We start from the raw sequence: 18544 nt of genomic DNA, 5'->3' as shown, positions 1-18544 counted from the left end.
GTTGTGATATAGCTTTGGAAAGCTTCTGAAGACCATCTTCCTAGGGTTTGGATCTGCTGTTTGGCGAGGCCTTTTTGGGCTGCTGATGTTGCTGCCCCGATGTGAAAGGAGTGGAAAGCAGGACGGATCTGAGGTGTTTTTGGAACCATGACCAACTGGCGGGTTTTTTGGCATCGTCTAAGAATAGAGGTTCGAAGGGGGATTTAGCCTGAGAAATTCTGAGTCAGAGGTACTCGAGGACGGCTTGGTAAGGTTGGATAGGAGAAGAGAGACTGAAAATGTAAATGAAGTGACCTTTCTTAACTTGATCTGTTTTACTTTGTTTAATCAAAAAAGAGATGGTTTCGCTATCGAGGATATAATTTAGAGGAGATGGTTAGCTCTGAGCATCTCAGAAACCCGAAAAAGGCTAAGATGGACATGGCATCGAGTGTGCGGGCGGTACTAGGGGGCTGGTAGTTTGTGAGGAGGGAGTGGATACATTTGGTAAGGATGTCTAAAGTGATGGGTAGTCTGGAATCAGGACGAGTAGGCCGGGATCGTTGGATTCCTCTGATCAACATGGCGGTTTGGGAATTCCTAATTCCGGGCGAAGGAGCACCGTGCATAAGTTTATAGACAAATTGGATGCCGATTATGTAACTTTTGATGGAACTGACTTGAAGGCCTTTGATGGTGTTGAGAAAAGAGATAAATGAGGTTATTGAAAGTAGAGAAAAAACTGGAAATGGCATGTTGTAAGAGAGATGAAATGACTTAAATCTCCATGCTGTCACGTAAGTTTGGAGTGTTCTGGGAGAGACAGCCCGGAGGATGATGTCAAGAGATTCGTTGAGGAGAGGTTTTATGTTGATGGGAGACGAAACAAGGTTGTTATAGAAGAGGGAAAGGCCATTCCATTGTTTAAGGAACATGATCCATAATCTGAGTTTGTCGCGGCATTCTTGGGATAGGGAAATGGGGTCCTCGAGTGCGTGGACCGAGGAAGCGAGTAAGAGGAGATGAGAGATGAAGGGACGACCTTGGGAAATGATGCGCATGGCGAAATTTAAATGCCCGAGCAGTGACAGGAGTTCGCTTTTGGAACAGTGAGAGCTGTCAATGAGGGCAGAGGAGACGAGGATTATCCTGTCGATTTTCTCCTTAGGTAGGGAGACCTGGAATTTGGCTGAGTCTAGATTAATGCCGAGAAATTCGATGGATTTGGCTGGACCCAAGGTTTTCTCCTGGGCCATGGGAATCCCTGGCTCGGAAAAAACCTTTTGGACTGTGAGGATGTGGGCGGCTGGGATGGTGTCGGGAGGCGAAATGATGAAAAAATCGTCTAAGAGGTGGATGAGATGGGGAATGGTGTAATTGTTTGACAGAATACAGCAAACGGCTTCTGAAAGCATGCCAAAATATTTTGGGCTACTTTTGCAACCGAAGGTTAGGCGGAGGAAATTAGGCGAATTAAATTTTCCTGACCATCGTATCCCAAATAAATGCCAAGATTTGACTGATTTGACTTCCTTCTCGATGAGGTTGTCTACGATATCAGGTTCAGCATGGGCGGATTGGAGATTATTACAGATACAATTTTGGGAAAGCGCGCATGCGATTCCAGGGTTGAAACTGTGACTGAGGATGGTGGATGAGTTCGATGGCCAGACAAGAAATGTTCACGGGAGTCAATAAGTATTTTTTGGATTTTTTATTCACAGCTTTAGACACTACGCATACAACACAAGCGTGAGCTTCACCACAGAAACTACAGAAATGGAGGTAACAACAACACTGTCTGACGCATTTTCGGTTATTGAACACAAAGCATGGCTGCCTGTTGTCCGCAGCATATGGAGCTGGTGGCTCCTGGTCTGAGTGAAAGGCAGTTCCTGGTCTTGGGACATAGCTGGTGGATTTCGCGGAGTTTGGCTCTGGACATGAAGTAGAGGAGGAATTGATCCGTGGGCAGTTTGTGGTAGAATGAGTGACCGACCTGCACACAGCGCACAAAATGTTCCTGCATCCCAGAAACACCCTGCTGTGGAGATCTAGGTCAAGAGCGCCCCAGTAAGGGCACTGGTTCCACTGCGCAACTCGGACAGTGCATTTAGCCGAAAACAGTTTGTGATAGGTGAAAAAGTGCCCTCCTCCGTAGGACAACGCGAGTTCGGCTATAATAGAAAGGTAGTCATTAAGCTCGCGTCGCCTGTGTGGGTCAACTAAGCATATTATCTCCGTGAATCGACTGAAAGCTATGGAAAATTCCGGTAACAAAAGAATGTGAGATGAAAGGGGATTAGGGTTTTCCAACGTGACTGAAAAACCCCCGCAGTCTATCTGTCGGTTGAGTCGGAAGTGGGCAGAAGGGAAAGGAGTAAGGAGAGATCAACGTCTGCACCACTAGTATCTGCGCTCGGATATTATGAGTCACTTATGGGGGTTCTGAGGCGATGCCGTTTGAAGGGACAGACATTGGTGTGGTGGTGAAGAGCGAATATTGTGGTTTCGCTTGGAGTTTGGCAGCTCATGCGGCCAAGCGTTTGCCTCGGCTGCAATACCTGAGCTGGAAGGAGTAGGCTGTGGGACTGAGTGAGGAGGCCACAGCGGAAGGGGGTGGGCTGCGGGGCTGAGTGTGGCTGCTCGTGCGGCCATACACACATTTGTGCTGCGGGCCCTGAGCTGAAAGAGGCGGTTGGCAGGGCTGTGTAAGCCGGCTATTGCGGCCAAGCGCTTGCAGCAGGGCCGAGACTGGCGGCAAGGGCAGCCAGACGCCCGCTTGAGTAGTGAAGAAGCCGCGGCGGATGGCTGAGCTGCAGCTGGATCCTCGCCGGGCCTTGCGTAAGTGGAATCCGGGGCGCAGCCCTGGCTTGCAGATGGCCTAGCGCCCCTGTTTGATGTCCTTCTGGAGCTGGTCTTATAACTCTGCTTTAGTGAACTTGTGTGGGGCCTGGATGTCGTAGTTGGTCAGCGCCTGCCTCAGACTCGCCACAGTCGATTTTTCTATGGGCGGAAAAGCGGACCTGGAAGACCGATAGGACGTCGCTGGGGAAATGGCTGGTGTTCTCGCCGGAGAACGCGAGTGTGTGCCTGGGCGTCTTGGGAGGCGATTGGCTAGATGAGCCGAAAGCCGCCCGCAAGAAGGAGCCTGGGGCTCGATTGCGTTGCTGCGCAGGAAAGCAGTAATCCTGGAGCCAGTTGGCTGTGGTGATGCGACCGAGGGAGAGATGGAAACGTCTCCCGACGAGGAAAAATCACAATGAGACATGGTTAAACGTCAGACGAGCGAACCAGATGCTGATAGACCGTCGAATGAGTGAAGGTATGTCAGCTGTATTTATATCCGTGTGTTGATTGACTTGATTGCGTGCCACTTGTGTTTAATTAGGCTAAGTATCTGATGTGGTCCTCCCGAACTTTGTTAATAAAACATCATAAATAGCTGTTGACCTTAAGAGAGCCACAAAACGACAGGGTTGAGATGGATGAAGGACCGTACAGTGATCTAACAGAATTAAAGAACCAAACTGCACAGATTATATAGGCCATTCTGATGTTAGTGTTTATAGACTTCTGTTTCAAAGGGAAACAGATTGCAATGAACCTGTCATAAGAGAGAATACAAAAGGAAAGGGATTCAAGTGTAAAAAAATTATAGTAAATGAACATTTGCACAAAGCACAGCTTAAATGGCACAAAATTGTCAAGAACAATGTAAGTCTTTATCATGCCAGGCACAAGCGAGGTGCTGAGAACAAGATCAACCAAAGCCAGACTACCAACGGCCATGAACTTTGGGACATGCAGACGATGGTCATAGAAAATGATAGCGATCAGAAAAACATTGCACATAACTGTGATCACATATATCACCGTGAGGAATATGACAGAGACATTACTGTAAGGCATTGAACTCATCGCAACAATGTAAAATCCTGCAGGCTGAATGACGGGATCACTGGTGTTCTGCATGCCTGTCCTTTATTTACGACCCAGCTTCCTTGCAGCGTGTTTCGCTTTCAGTGAAGAAACCAGATACCTGTGAGAAAGTCACAAACAGTCTGTGATTTAACATCTGTGTTATTTGAGTACATACAGTATGTCCTTATGACATTCAACCAGAAATGTAGCAATTACAAATATAAAATATATTAATATAAACTTAATATGCTACAAGGATTACCTTAACGGCATACATGCAATGATGCTGTGGTTTGCGGATAATGCAGACACGCTGTTGTCTTCCTTGCAGTTTTTGCCACTGTTTCAGCTCCGGATCACTATGTATCCTAAATGTTAGCTCAAGAATATTTTTGGGGGCAATATATTGACCAATCTTTCCTCCAGAGGTGTCATTAAACAGGAAATAACCTCCGGTATCTAAATAGTCTTGAGAGAAAATACCTTAATTAGTGCTGTTTGCTTCATTAATGTGAGTTTTATGATGGTATAACTAACTGCCTTAAGTCTGTTTGTTTTTGTGTTTTTTAGCAATAATAAAAACTCCCAGAAGGATAATGCAAAGGTGGGGTTATGAAAAACTGGTAAAAACTTTACATTTAAAGACAATAGCTCTAAAATTTTCTGAAACATTCAGCTGATTTATTGTATAAGGTAAACTAAATAATTAAATAATATAAATAAATAAAATATCCACTGCTCCATGTTTCATGGTCTCTTTGCATCTGTTCTAATGTCTATGGTCTTGTGCCCTGCTCCATGGCCCGGTTCCTCCATTTTTTTATGGTCCAGGCCTGCCACTGTTCCCTGGTGCAGAACCAGGTCAAGGGCTTTACTCCACTTCGCTTTTAGACACGCACTCGCAAACTTCCCAAATAACTTCCTCTTGGGAGAATCCCTGCTGCCATTTAGAAGTGTGTTTCACTTTGTGAAGTGGACGAGTCGACCCCTCCATTTTGACAGAGTGAGCATCTACTTCATATGCCGCCCCATATACAACAATGATTACCTGATTATGGCGTTACCACAGATACTGTTTAATTTATCCCCACCCCAAACTCTATAATATGTAAATTATTATATGTACATATAATAATTAGTGGTCAGTTCTCAGCTTCACACACACAGGAACTCAAACCAACCACATCCACTGCTAAAACTCCCTTCTTCTCCTTCTGTCCCAATTACTGAGGCAGAAGTATCAAAACTTCTCCTCTCCAGTGATCCTACAACATGCCCACTAGACCCAATCCCCTCACACATTCTCCAAACAATCTCTCCTACACTCTTACCAGCACTCACACTCGTCATCAACACATCTCTCCTCACAGGCTTTTCCATCTCCGTAGTCATGCAGGCTCGGGTAATCCCCCTGCTCAAAAAAGCCTACATTAAATACTACACTTCTAGATAGCTACAGACCCATCTCTCTCCTTCCATTCATAGCGAAAACACTTGAACGAGTTGTTTTCAACCAGGTATCATTATTTCTTTCACAGAATAACCAACTGGACATTAACCAGTCAGGTTTCAGGAGCGGACATGCAACTGCGACTGCACTACTGTCAGTCACTGAATCCTTGCGGATTGCGAAAGCTGATTCCAAATCATCAGTTCTCATTCTGGTGGATCTAGCTGCTGCTTTTGACATTGTGAATCATCAGATCTTCCTGTCCACCCTCTCATCACAGGGCATCACAGGGTATTCTACTTTGCTGGTATGAATTCTATCTCACAGGTAGGTCTTTCAGGGTAGCCTGGGGAGGGGAGGTATCCAAAGCACATCAACTGGTCACTGGTGTTCCTCAGGGATCAGTTCTTGGACCCCTCCTCTTCTCCATAAACACTATATCACTGAGATCCATCAATAAGGCACATGGTTTCTCATATCATTGCTATGCTGATGCCACACACAACAATATATTTCACTTCAGCCAGATGATGGTAGCTGCACGGATTTCAGGCTGCCTGGTGAACATCTCGGCATGGATGAAAGATAATCTCCTACAGATCAACCTGGCAAAGACAGAGCTTTTTGTCTTCCCTGCCTCTCCAACTCTACAGCATGACAAAAACTGCCCGATCTTGCAGGTTTGCATTGCACAACATCAGAAAGATCAGGCCCTTCCTAACGGAGCATGCTGCACAACTTCTTGTCCAGGCCCTCGTCATTTCTAGGCTTGACTACTGCAATGCTCTTCTGGCTGGACTTCCATAATGCACAATCAAACCTCTACAAATGATTCAGAATACAGCGGCGCGGCTGGTCTTCAACGAGCTCAAAAGAGGTCCACGTCACACCCCTCTTTATCTCCCTGCGCTGGCTACCTGCTGCAGCTCGCATGAAGTTCAAGACATTGATGCTTGCATATAGAACAGCCACAGGCTCAGTACCGTCCAACTTCCACTCACTCTTACGAATCTACTCTTACGTCATGTTTACATAGCAGCAGTGGTGAGGAGAGAACACGCTTGACAAACAATTTAGAGAGGAGAAATAAATCTACATATAAAATATTGGTCTTCTAATAAATATATATAAATAAATCTGTTTTTACTAATGCAAATATGTTAGAAACGATGCATCGTGATACAAATGTCAACATACAGTATATTCGATGCACAGTTTTTTAAATCGATGCATCGCATCATTAACTTTTGTGCCGATGCACCGATGCAAATCTTACCATCCCTAGTGTATATGTATACCTAGGGGTATACAGGTTGGGCCCCCCCTAAGGACTTACCCCATCTGAGGGCTGTTCCCCCCTAAAAATATAATTAAAACCACGCTGTGTATTGTAAATAATATAATGATATATACTTAAAATAATTGTGTAAGTAGTAAAACACAAACTCAAACGGGGCAAAAATGCTTTTAAATTTAGGCTTTCCTCTGTGCACACATATCCTTACAAGAACAATTTTTTGGGTGCATTATTTTTGTCCCCTTCAAAATTTGCTCTTGATAAATTTTGTTTATTGTCCCCCCTCAACTGTTAGATGAAATCTACACCCACACTTCTAGGAATGCTTTTGAATCACTCTAGCGGTACTTTGATGGTTCTCTGACTTTGAGTGGTTCTCGGTTTCATGTGTCACATTTTGATTATTTCACTGTGCTCATTGCTTTCATGTGTGTCTTGTTTAGTCATTACACTTTATGTATAAATAGCCCTCATGTTCTCATTGGTTCTTGTCTAGCTTTGTTTGAGTAACTGCAGTTGGTAGGTTCATGTTCATGTTCAAGTCAAATCAAGTCACGTCAAGTCATTTTTGTATTTGATCATGAATTCAGTTCAACTTGCCATCAGTGGACTCATTATTCCACAGCATGATGCCCATCACTGTGCTTTTAGGGGATGGCTATGTATGTATTGAACAGTATACATATTTAACTTCAAAATTCTATAAAATATAAGACAATCCTGCATGCTTCAGGAGACATGAAAGTGATAGTGTAAAACGAGAAAAACAAAACTGCACTTCAATGAAATATGAACACAAGTTCAACAGTTTAACAGATTGGGAAGTTAAATGGACATAAATTCTAAACTTCATTTGCATTTTCTTTCTTTCTTTCTATCTATCTATCTATCTATCTATCTATCTATCTATCTATCTATCTATCTATCTATCTATCTATCTATCTATCTATCTATCTATCTATCTATCTATCTTTCTTTCTTTCTTTCTTTCAATGACAACTGTTCATAATTCTACATGAACATGGACACAACTTCTCCAGATTAGCTAATATTTCCAATCTGCCACTGGTCAGACAAACAGTTGTTTGGTCTTAGAAATGTAAAGGTTAGAACAAAACACAGCTATCTTCTTGTAAATGGAAACATACCATATACATATAAAGAAATTACCATCCAAAGGGAAAAACACACTCATAAACAACCTAATGACTCCCCAAAAATCTCTCAAAATAAAGACAACAATGACAAACTGACTAATGTGTCTTGTCTTATTAAGGCAATGCTTAAACAAAAATAATCGAGTCTAGTGTGTGAGATTGATTTCTGCTCTAATTAGCCCCAGGCTGCCCTTATCTCATGAGGGTCAGGTTTAATGACCTTATGGAAACACAACAACGTTCATCCTCAGAGTGAGTTAACTGATCCCCCAAACTCAAAAAGATAGCATAATACATTCAACACTTAAATGAAAATAAAGAGCCCTTTAACAAGAAGATTTATTGAGTTTATAGGATCTGGAATTTAAAAGGTCAACTGTGGTTGCCCTAGATTTGGTATTTATTTGTTATTATAACAATTATTGAAATATTGAGAGTTGGCTGCAGTAATATATGGCGAGATTAAAATCAGATGTGAATATCAATGAGATGGCAAGTGCAAAACAGATAACAGCCTTCAATATCTGTTCAAACCTGCAAATAAATTTTGTTTGGAAGCTGCATTTGCCTCATAATTGCTTATTGAATTATTGTTTTCTCAAGTGGAATCCATATCTGAATTTCCATAATCACTTGTATTTCATAACAGTCCAAAATAGTAATTTACAAAGACAAAACTAGACATAATAATAGTAAAAAAAGAAAAAGAAATAAAGAAAGAGCTAAATGTGATGTGTAATGTGCAAACAAATAAAATAAAATACTCAAATGCAGGCAAAAAAAAGCGGTGGTGTTTGTGCAACGCTCAATTCAGGTGTATTTGAATTTAACTTCTACACAGCATATACAGTCATGGCCAAAAACATCGGCACCCTTGGTAAATATGATCAAAGAAGAATGTGCAAATTAATCTGCAATGTTAATCCTTTTGATCTTTTATTTAAAAAATTCACAAAAATCTAACCTTTCATTGGATAATAAGAATTTAAAATGGGGGGAAATATCATTATGAAATAAATGTTTTTCTCAAATACATGTTGGAAATAATTATTGGCACCCCTAGAAATTCTTATGAGTAAAATATCTCTGAAGTATATTCCCATTCATATTCACAATTTTGAGCACACCAGCGCGATTATGAACATGAAATGATCCAGCCATGACTTCCTGTTTCACAGAAACATAAATAGGAGGGAAAACAAAGCCCAAATTCCCTTAATCATCCATCACAATGAGAAAAACCAAAGAATATATTTCTGATTTGCAGCAAAATATAATTGAGCTTCACAAATTAGTGAAGTGGCTTTAAGAAAAGAGCTAGAGCAGTGAAAATTCCCATTTCCACCATCAGGGCAATAATTAAGAATTTCCAATCAACAGAAAAGGGTACGAATCTGCCTGGAAGAGGACGTGTGTCTATATCGTCCTAATGCACGGTAAGAAGGAGAGTTTGAGTGGCCAAAGACTCTCTAAGGACCATAGCTGGAGAATTGCAGAAAATAGTTGAGTCTCTGTGTCACGGAACACTAAGAGGAGCGCCGTGGAAAAGACGAGGTCAGGGTCCAAGTGCAGGGAAGTGCTCTTTAATTTAAACAAAAACAACAAGCCAACACAGCAAAAAACAAAAGAGAAAAGGACTGGGATACAAAAACGGCAATGAGGTGCGTGTATCCCAGCCCAGAGCAGACACTAGAAACAAAAAACACATTCACAAATATCATGTAACGCAGTGGTTCTCAAACTTTTTTGGTCATTCCCCACTTTAGACAAGGGGGAATTTTAAAGCCCCACCTGCCCCCATCGCCCCAACACAATGCTAATGAAATGCGCAACAAGCTTAACATGTTCCAATTTATTGAACTAACAAGTAGTATCAGAGTAACAAGTTGTATCTAAAATACAAACTATATACATAAAATAACAGAAAGTTCAAAAGTAAAGAAAATAAAAGTGCAGCTGTGTCATCATAACTTGCATGAAATTAAAAAAATAGAGAAAATAAAAGTGCAGCTGTCAAAATTTTTACTAATTTCAAAAATAGAAAAGATATAAAAGTGCCACTTTGCAATCTGTAAAAAGAAAAGAAGAGAAATCCATTCGGCAGGTTATCCCTGCATTAGTGGCTGCAATTGTTTTTTTCAAGGTGACTGTTATTTTATAACATTCCCGCTTAATGTTTCCATGGCGATGCGTCATATTTGTCACGTGACACACCGCAGCCACAATAACACTGTATGATCAGATCGCCTTAATTTCCTTTTTCCTTTTTTATTTCAAAATATTCACAAAGTTGCTTACCATGTCATCAACTATCTTATATTCCGATTCTCAAAAATGTGTAAGTTAGTGTGTTTGGTCGTTTAAAAACCTTTATAAATAATCTTGATCGTGACGTGAGATGGGCGCCACCATGTTTCTTTGCGACTCAGTTCAGAGAGTCCTGTCTGTCATCAGTTTCTCCCGAAGTACATGCAAGAAAGTGTCCGGTGAACTCCGAGAAGAATAGAGTAAACTTTATAGTTACTTCCACTATGTTTGCCTGATGTGAATAACACACTTCGTCAAATTATATTTGAATAGATTGTTATTGCTGCTTCCACAGACATCAGTGCGTATTTTACAAACTCCAAATGTATTGTTTTACTAGTGCTTATGTGTATTTAAATATCTGAAACCTAAAATAAACATTATTAGGTTGAAAACAATGCATAGTTGTGATATATGACAGCGCTGAGCGCGTCCCTCTCTGGTTCAGCACCAACCAGCGCGCGAAAGCACAATTTGAATCTGGCAGTTATGTCACGTCACTGAACATTCTAAATTCCATATCTGGGACCGTACTCTCAGGAGCACAGAAATAAAAATCCCATATATGGGACCAAACCGGATACCGCTCAAAAGGTTAAACATTTCATTTGTAACTATGAATACAAAAATGAAACTGAAATGACGTGTTGACACCGCGCAGTCACTCTCTAGTCTAGTGCGTGGTCTTGCTCCAGATTCCGGAAGATTTGAGCTCACGTTACCATATAAGGCATAAAAAGGAAAATTTCCTCCCGTTTGGCGCGCCCCACCTGTCACATCTCTATTCCCCACCAGTGGGGCGCGCCCCACAGTTTGAGAAACGCTGATGTAACGCAACCAGGCAGAGTGGTGGGAGAGGAGAGACTAAATAGTCCGTGGCAATTAGGAACAGCTGTGGGTGTAATGAGTGGGACAGGTGTGTGAGATGTGACAGGTGTATGTATTTACGTAGATGAGTCCGGGAGGAAGGGAGATGGTGACCTCTGGTGGCGACAGGGAAGAACTGGCGAGCCCGGACTCGTGACACTCGGGGTCAGAAAACCTTAAAAAAAAATTGTCAAACAGCACCTACGTCACCACATGTTGTTTGGGAGGGTTTAAAGAAAAATTCTCCTAGCTCATCCAAAAACAAACTCCAAGATATTCAGTTATCAGACACGACTGGAACTTGAAATGGGACTGGCTTCTATGGTCAGATGAAACTAAAAAATGAGCTTTTTAGCAGCAAACACTCAAGATGGGTTTGGTGAACACAGGGATAAAAGTACCCCATGTGTAAAATGAAATATACTGCTGTATTTTTGATGTTGTGGGCCTATATTTCTGCTGGAGGTCCTGGACATCTTGTTTAGACACATGGCATCATGGATTCTATCAAATACCAACAGATAAAAAAATCAATAAGTGACTGACTCTGTTAGAAATCTTATAATGGGCCATGTTTGGATCTTCCAACCTTACAATAATCCAAACACAAACCTCAAAAACAACACAAAAATGGGTCACTGAGCACAAAACCAAGCTTCTGCTGGCCATTCCAGTCCTCTGACCTGAACCCTGTAGAAAATGAGTGAGGTGAACTGAAGAGAAGAAGCACCAACATGGAGCTGGGAATCTGAAGGATCTGGAGAGATTCTGGATGAAGGAATGGTCTCTGATCTCTTGTCAGGTGTTCTCTAACCTCATCAGGTATTATAGGAGAAAATTTAGAGCTGTTAAACTGGCAAATGGAGGTTTCAAAAAGTATTGAATAAAAGGGTGCCGTTAATTGTGTCCAATGAGTATTTGAGAATTTTTTTTATTTCATAATGATATTTGCCCCCATTTCAAATTCTTATTATCCAATGAAAGGTTAGATTTTTGTGTTTTTTTTTCAATAAATGATCAAAAGGATTAACAATGCAGATAAATTTTCACAGCCTTCTTTGATTATATTTACCAAGGGTGCAGATATTTTTGGCCATGACTGTACTGCTTACTATTTTTTAATATTAGCGTGTGAAACAGTGTGCATTATGTAATTTTACACTGATATCAAATAACCTGTAGTGGTGCCCAGTGAAAGTACTGCCTAATCAAATATCCAATCACTAAGTAGATGTTAAAGGATTAGTTCATCCAAAAATCAATATTCTGTCACTGTTTACTTACCTTCATGTTATTCCAAACCCGTATGTATTTCTTTCTATGATTGCACACAAGTCAATGTAAGCTGCCCTAAAACGTTTCTAAAAACAAAAACAGATATTTGTCATGAATTTGATTTCAGGAAGTATAAAGAAGTATAAAGAAGCTCCATAAATGCAACATAAAAGTATCCCATGAGCTATATAAACCAATAATAGCTTTATGTGATGAAATTAAAGGTTTCTCTCTGCCATTTATGAAAAAACATAAGCAATTTCAAGATGGCAAATTACACTGAGGGGGATGATCCTCACTATGCATATTTAAAACTATTTAAAAATGTATTTATTTATTTTTTATAAAAAACTGAGAACTGTCTTCGTCATATGTTTACACTATTCAGATGACTCTTCACAAAAACAAAATGTATTTCTTGATGTGTACACTTTTTAAATTGGCATCAAAAGACTGAATGCACCTAAATACATGTTCATGACTTGAATAAGTAATTTGTCATTTTTGTTGGCAGTAACAGTTGCTAAAAGGCAAACGGGTGCACGTGATTTTATCCACATCCTTACAGTATAAATAATGCAGCCTCATTCCGTCAACAAGCACCTTTGACCACTGTCTACTCTGTAGATATGGACAAATTGTGGAAAACAAGCCATTATGCATGAGCTGGAAACAGATAAACATGAAAAGAAGGCATGACAAATGAGGGCGGCTAGTAGCTTGGAAATGAGCTTCATTTATTACAGGGGTTCAGGGAGAAGAGACTAACAGAAGACAATTTGTTTCACTTGGCCTTGACCCCTTTTGCCTTGATGATTCAGTATTCTGACTGCTTACTTACTACTGATCCGAGGCCGTATGCATTGACAGATGGATGAAGCCTTGTAATAGGAAAATATGAGAAAAATTGAGCACTGAGATGGTTATCCTTGTAAGGATCCAGCTGCAGTCCACAGCGTTCCAGCTTTTAGCATGGCCTTGAACTAAATCTGTAAAGAGATTTAACTTCTTGATTCTGTAACTCTAGCCTATTAGTATTTTTCCCAAATAAATAAATTGTTAAAAAGTAGTGCTGTCAAATGATTAATCGCGATTAATCACATCTAAAATAAAAGTTTTTGTTTACATAATATATGAGTGTTTACTCTGTTTATTTATAATGCATATATAAATACAAACATATGCATGTATATATTTAAGAAAAATACTGTATGTTATTTTTATACATTATATATATATTTATATAAAATAAAAAATATCATAATATAAATATGTAAATGTATATACATGTAAATATTTTTTAAATACATTAGTGACGTGTGGCCAAGTATGGTGACCCATACTCGGAATTCGTGCTCTGCATTTAATCCATCCAAAGTGCACACACACAGCAGTGAACACACACACACCGTGAACACACACCCGGAGCAGTGGGCAGCCATTTATGCTGCAGCGCCCGGGGAGCAGTTGGGGGTTCGGTGCCTTGCTCAAGGGCACCTCAGTCGTGGTATTGAGGGTGGAGAAAGCGCTGGACATTCACTCCCCCCACCTACAATCCCTGCCGGCCCGAGACTCGAACCCGCAACCTTTGGATTACGAGTCCGACTCTCTAACCATTAGGCCACGACTTCCCAGAGAACGGGAGTACCATGTTCTCAGGAAATGGCGTTCTCATCAACGTCAAGAAAAAAAAAATCACGATTTTCACGTCAGCCAAACAAAGGATTGGCTGATTCGTAAAAAAAAAAAAAAAAAAATCAGCCCATATACCAGTCTTGGAGATATATCAGAACCCACTAGACCAAAGCATTTTCTTGGCGTTGTTTTCATTAGCTGTCAAGGTTTATATTTAAAGACAACATCCCTGCTGAAAAACAAACAAACAAACAAAAATAAATAAATAAATAAACAGCCAAAAACTGCCTAAGCTGGTTGGTCTGGTTTAACATGGAAGTAGCTGGTTTTAGCTGGTCTCTCAGCTTGGCTAAGCTGTTGTTCAGCTGGTTTTAGCAAGCTAAAGAAGTGGTCAGAACCCAGTCTTAAACCAGCTGACACACTGATCCTGCTTCACTCAGCCATAGAAAAGTTGACAGACAGAGGAATAACAAAATGACAAGTAAATGATGAATGATTTTTATTTTAGGATGATCTATATTCCTATAAAATACAGATGCAATGTCACTGTAACTGCTGATGATGAAGTACTTAAATTTTAGACTAGTATTTTTCATTTCAACAGAAACTCAGATTTTCTATCACTTTTATGGATGAGCGCATCAAAATGAAAATCAGGCTTTGACACACGGAACCACCATACATCATACAACATGTGCCACTTCAAGCAATAAATATGATGGCTATGCTTTCTTGGATACATAAGCTTTAAAATTAGTCTTTTAGCAATCACATAAACCATCTTTGATGGATAACAACCCTCTGTTTTTAAAGTGTATGTCGTATTATCTTGTGGAGGGGCTTTTATTTGCATGTTTGAAGACGAACAATAAATCAGAGCTCATTTTTGATCGTGGCGTTGTTTGAATGAATGTGGCATGTGGAAAGAAGGTAGAGAAAATAATATTATTTGAATAATTCATTATATTCGATCATTAATGGATAAAATCAAGCCTGTTCTACATTTTCTGTTAGAATAGAAAATTCAGTTTTTCTCAAAAATGCCACATTCCTTTGATGTTAAATGTAGTCATTCCATTGTTGAGGGTGTTATATAGTCCAGTCCTTTTTTATGGAGTGATAGGATGTAAGTTTGAGACCTGTCTTGTAGTTTCTTACACAAAAGTATCTGCAAGATAAATAAAAATAAGCCGTATGATATGCTTTGATGGTGGAGTCACTTTACATAGTTAGCTGATGGGATTCCACAAAGACTGTCAATTTTTGCATGTCATTCTCTTTGACAGAAAGGATTTTTTAAGACTGTAGGACTTCTCACAGCTGTCATGCCACAGAAAACTAGCTGAATGATTGCTCATAAAATATTCATCACCGGCTTTCCCTTTTCATCCTACAAAACACTGCATACCCTCTCCATGAGTGCAGTCAAAACAGCAAGGGGTTAGGAAATGACACTTTAAGCTACATATGATCTTTTAGTAAGCAAAATATTGTTTTTTAAAGGGGATACATTTTCAAATATCAAACTATTTTCTTCAAACATATAGGATTATCTGTCTAGGCATCAGGAATAAAACATGCAGCAGTAGTAATTTTTTTTTTGCTCATTTATTCAGTAAATGTTTGACTTCAAACATTCTTCTGTGACATTAAGTCATTATCTGTGTCAGTTAAATGTAGCTATACAGCTTAAATACAGAGTTCTGGCATGAAACTCTAGATGGCGCAGTCCGATAGGTTTAACTCAATCTGACCTAATGACATCATTGTCACATGGCACAGCTGATTGGTTCTCTCCTGTATCGGTATCCAATGAGTTCGCTGCTCAATATTCAGACTAGTGACTAGTGCTTGCTGTAGCAGTTCGCAGCGTGCTTCAGAAACCCTCCACCTTCCCCTGCTCCACCTGTATAGATCTGCTACGAGGTGATTCATGTATGCTATATGGGGGTTATTATTATTATATATGGGGGCAGCAGCAGTATTTCTTACATGCTCACAGCAGCATGTTGCGCATGTATTGGCAGCAGCAAGTCTCAGCAGCAGCGTAGCAGATCTATTCCACCAAGACCAAATACATTAACATTGTCATCTACATTACCATGCCAATCCCTCCGAGAGTTGTCATGACAGAACTCTATTCTACATTTCATTAAAGAGGATGTACATCAAATCGTGTTTCCGAGAATAAATGTCACAGTTTATGGACATCCCAGACAGGAGCAAAGTGAAATGTTACTTCACCATCATTTCCCTGGTCTTTGATCTGATGTGTCTACTGTGCTGCAGAAGTCAAACATAATAGCTCTACTGGTGCTCTTGGTCAGTCTCCTCCAAATGAGCACAGTATGACAGCTTTCCTCCATCTGTAACTTCTCTTATGCAACAACGTGGTTGTATTACTTTATATGATTTTGCCCTGAAATCCTATTACACATTTTAGCTATAAATAATTATGATGGAGAACATAAACTTGTTGAGTGAACACATTATTTAGATACACAATACTGAATTGTTGGAATTAAACAAGCAGGTTTTTCTATTGATCAACATTTATTTTTCTCACCAAGACTATTTTAGGTCTCATGCTAATGGGCAGCTCGAATTGTAATACTGAACATATTTCTGGTGTTTTTGCATGTCTGATAAATTATCTAGATGTTTTGTTTACAGAACAATAATCATAATCATAATGAATCATGTCAATTTTTAGTGGAACTGCACTAATACATTTCCTCATAGATAGTGACATAAATGATATTACTGGATTTATCTATTTATATAGTAATATTTATAGTAACATGCTTGCAGTCATGCATAAATAACAATTCTGATTAAACAATAATATTCTACAGAAAGGCCAAGAAAAAGAGAGAACTCCAAAAGAGAAGATGATCTCAGCTTTAGGAGCAATATTAAACAGATAAATGATCATAATTCACTCAAAATCTCAGTTTGTAGGTATTCCAAATGTTTTATATGAATTATGTAGTTATACATAAACTTACTGAGAGGATTTTTGTCTACTATTTTCCTGATGTAGTAAAGATTTGCAATATAGCAACATTTTCACCATTTTAAATTTATTTTTTAGAGATATTTTACAAAAACATATATTGTGTATATATTATGTACAAAAATGTTAATAGAGAAATATATTTCCGTGTTTAAAACAATGCATACCATACAATTATTTGTATTATATATGTTTGCAAATATATACGGTTATAAATTTAAAATATAGTTTATACATGTAATTGTTATAAGCAGTTCTGTCGATATATTAATGGTGATGATGATACTGATAAAAGTCATAATGAGGAATTAAAAAGATGTTTGTAAGGTGTTTAGTGTTTGTGATTTCCTTTTCTCTTCCCGTATCTCTCTCACACTCCCTCTGGGTTTGTATTATGTTTCATATCTTGTCTCCACTCAGACTGTATGCATTTATTATTTATCTATCTGATTTATTTCAAAGAGATCCTAAAAAACAGATCAGAGCGGCATGGTACCTGATGCTTTATTCATGGACTGGTGCAACTTTCAAACGACCCACTGGCACACGGGATGCTCTTACACAGCTCCCCGTGTTTCCTCAAAGCTGTAGAAATCTTGCACTGTGACTTACATCAGCCTCAGCAACATCCACACTCTCAGAAGAAGGTTTTGCTGAACACAACTGGCAATCCCAAATTCAAAAGGCATGTTACAACAGAGGTTAAATATAAAAGTCTTCTCCCTTTTAGCAGGGACAGTTGCTTATCATAATTTTCTTTGAGCTTTACAACCCATTAGCCATTTCAGAACCATGTTGAGAGCCACAGTTGCTTAGAAACTATTTACACAAGTCACGCATGAAGACAGAAGCTTAATACTACACAACTGACACATTCAAGGTCCAGAACGGTATTAAAATGTGAAGGTGGTTTAGGAGGCGACTTCCTGTGTTGTCCCCGTACTTCTAAAAAATTTAAATCATACTAAATTTTTTAAATGCTGAAAGTTTTGTGTGAGGGATAGGTTTCGGGGTAGGGTTGGTGTGGGTGGTAGAAAATACAGTTTGTACAATATAAAAACCATTACGCATATGAACAGCCCCCATTGGTACCTGCACCGGTGCTCCCCAAGCCCCATTTTTCTTGGCTAGAAATAATGGTTAAGAACTGCATTATTGAATTTAAGTTCAAGTTTTGAATTTATTTATCCCATCTGACAGAAAATCTGGAATGATGTCCTTGTAGATAATGAAAAACAAACAAACAAAAAAACGAGTGCTGTCAATTAATCACGATTAATCAAATCCAAAATAAAAGTTTTTGTTCACATAATATATGTGTGTGTACTGTGTATATTTATTATTGTAACGAGCGACAGGGACAAGAGCCGTGCAGATCCATATGCAAGCTTTTATTTAAAGACGTAGTCATGAAACAAGTAAGAGTCAGACAATGGCAATTTGAAAAGGATCTGAGTGGGTGTTATATAGTGTGTGTAATTGGCTACAGGTGAGTGTGTGATTAGTGAAATGGCACATAGGAAATGTAGTGCAAGGTAACGTGAAACAATCTGTGCAGTGTGAGAGTCAATTATGTATATAAATACACACCCATGCGTGTATATATTTAAGAAAAATATGCTATGTTTATATATTAA

At 39.4% G+C, this 18544-nt stretch overlaps 1 protein-coding gene across 1 annotated transcript; it reads right to left on the bottom strand.

The window, feature by feature from the left end:
- Window positions 1-3414: 3414 nt before the first annotated feature.
- Window positions 3415-3954, bottom strand: LOC306849880 (olfactory receptor 2A12-like; the record flags this gene model as incomplete). Its single annotated transcript, XM_079385254.1, has 1 exon — window positions 3415-3954. One exon carries the CDS (start codon window positions 3952-3954, stop codon window positions 3415-3417), a length of 540 nt encoding a protein of 179 aa, XP_079241380.1.
- Between the last annotated feature and the right edge of the window lie 14590 nt (window positions 3955-18544).

This window comes from Barbus barbus (genome assembly GCF_936440315.1).
Source record: "Barbus barbus genome assembly, chromosome: 29".
Taxonomy (NCBI): Eukaryota; Metazoa; Chordata; class Actinopteri; order Cypriniformes; family Cyprinidae; genus Barbus; species Barbus barbus.
The sequence above is the reverse complement of the archived record's forward strand: the minus strand, read 5'-3'. Positions and strand labels throughout refer to the sequence as shown.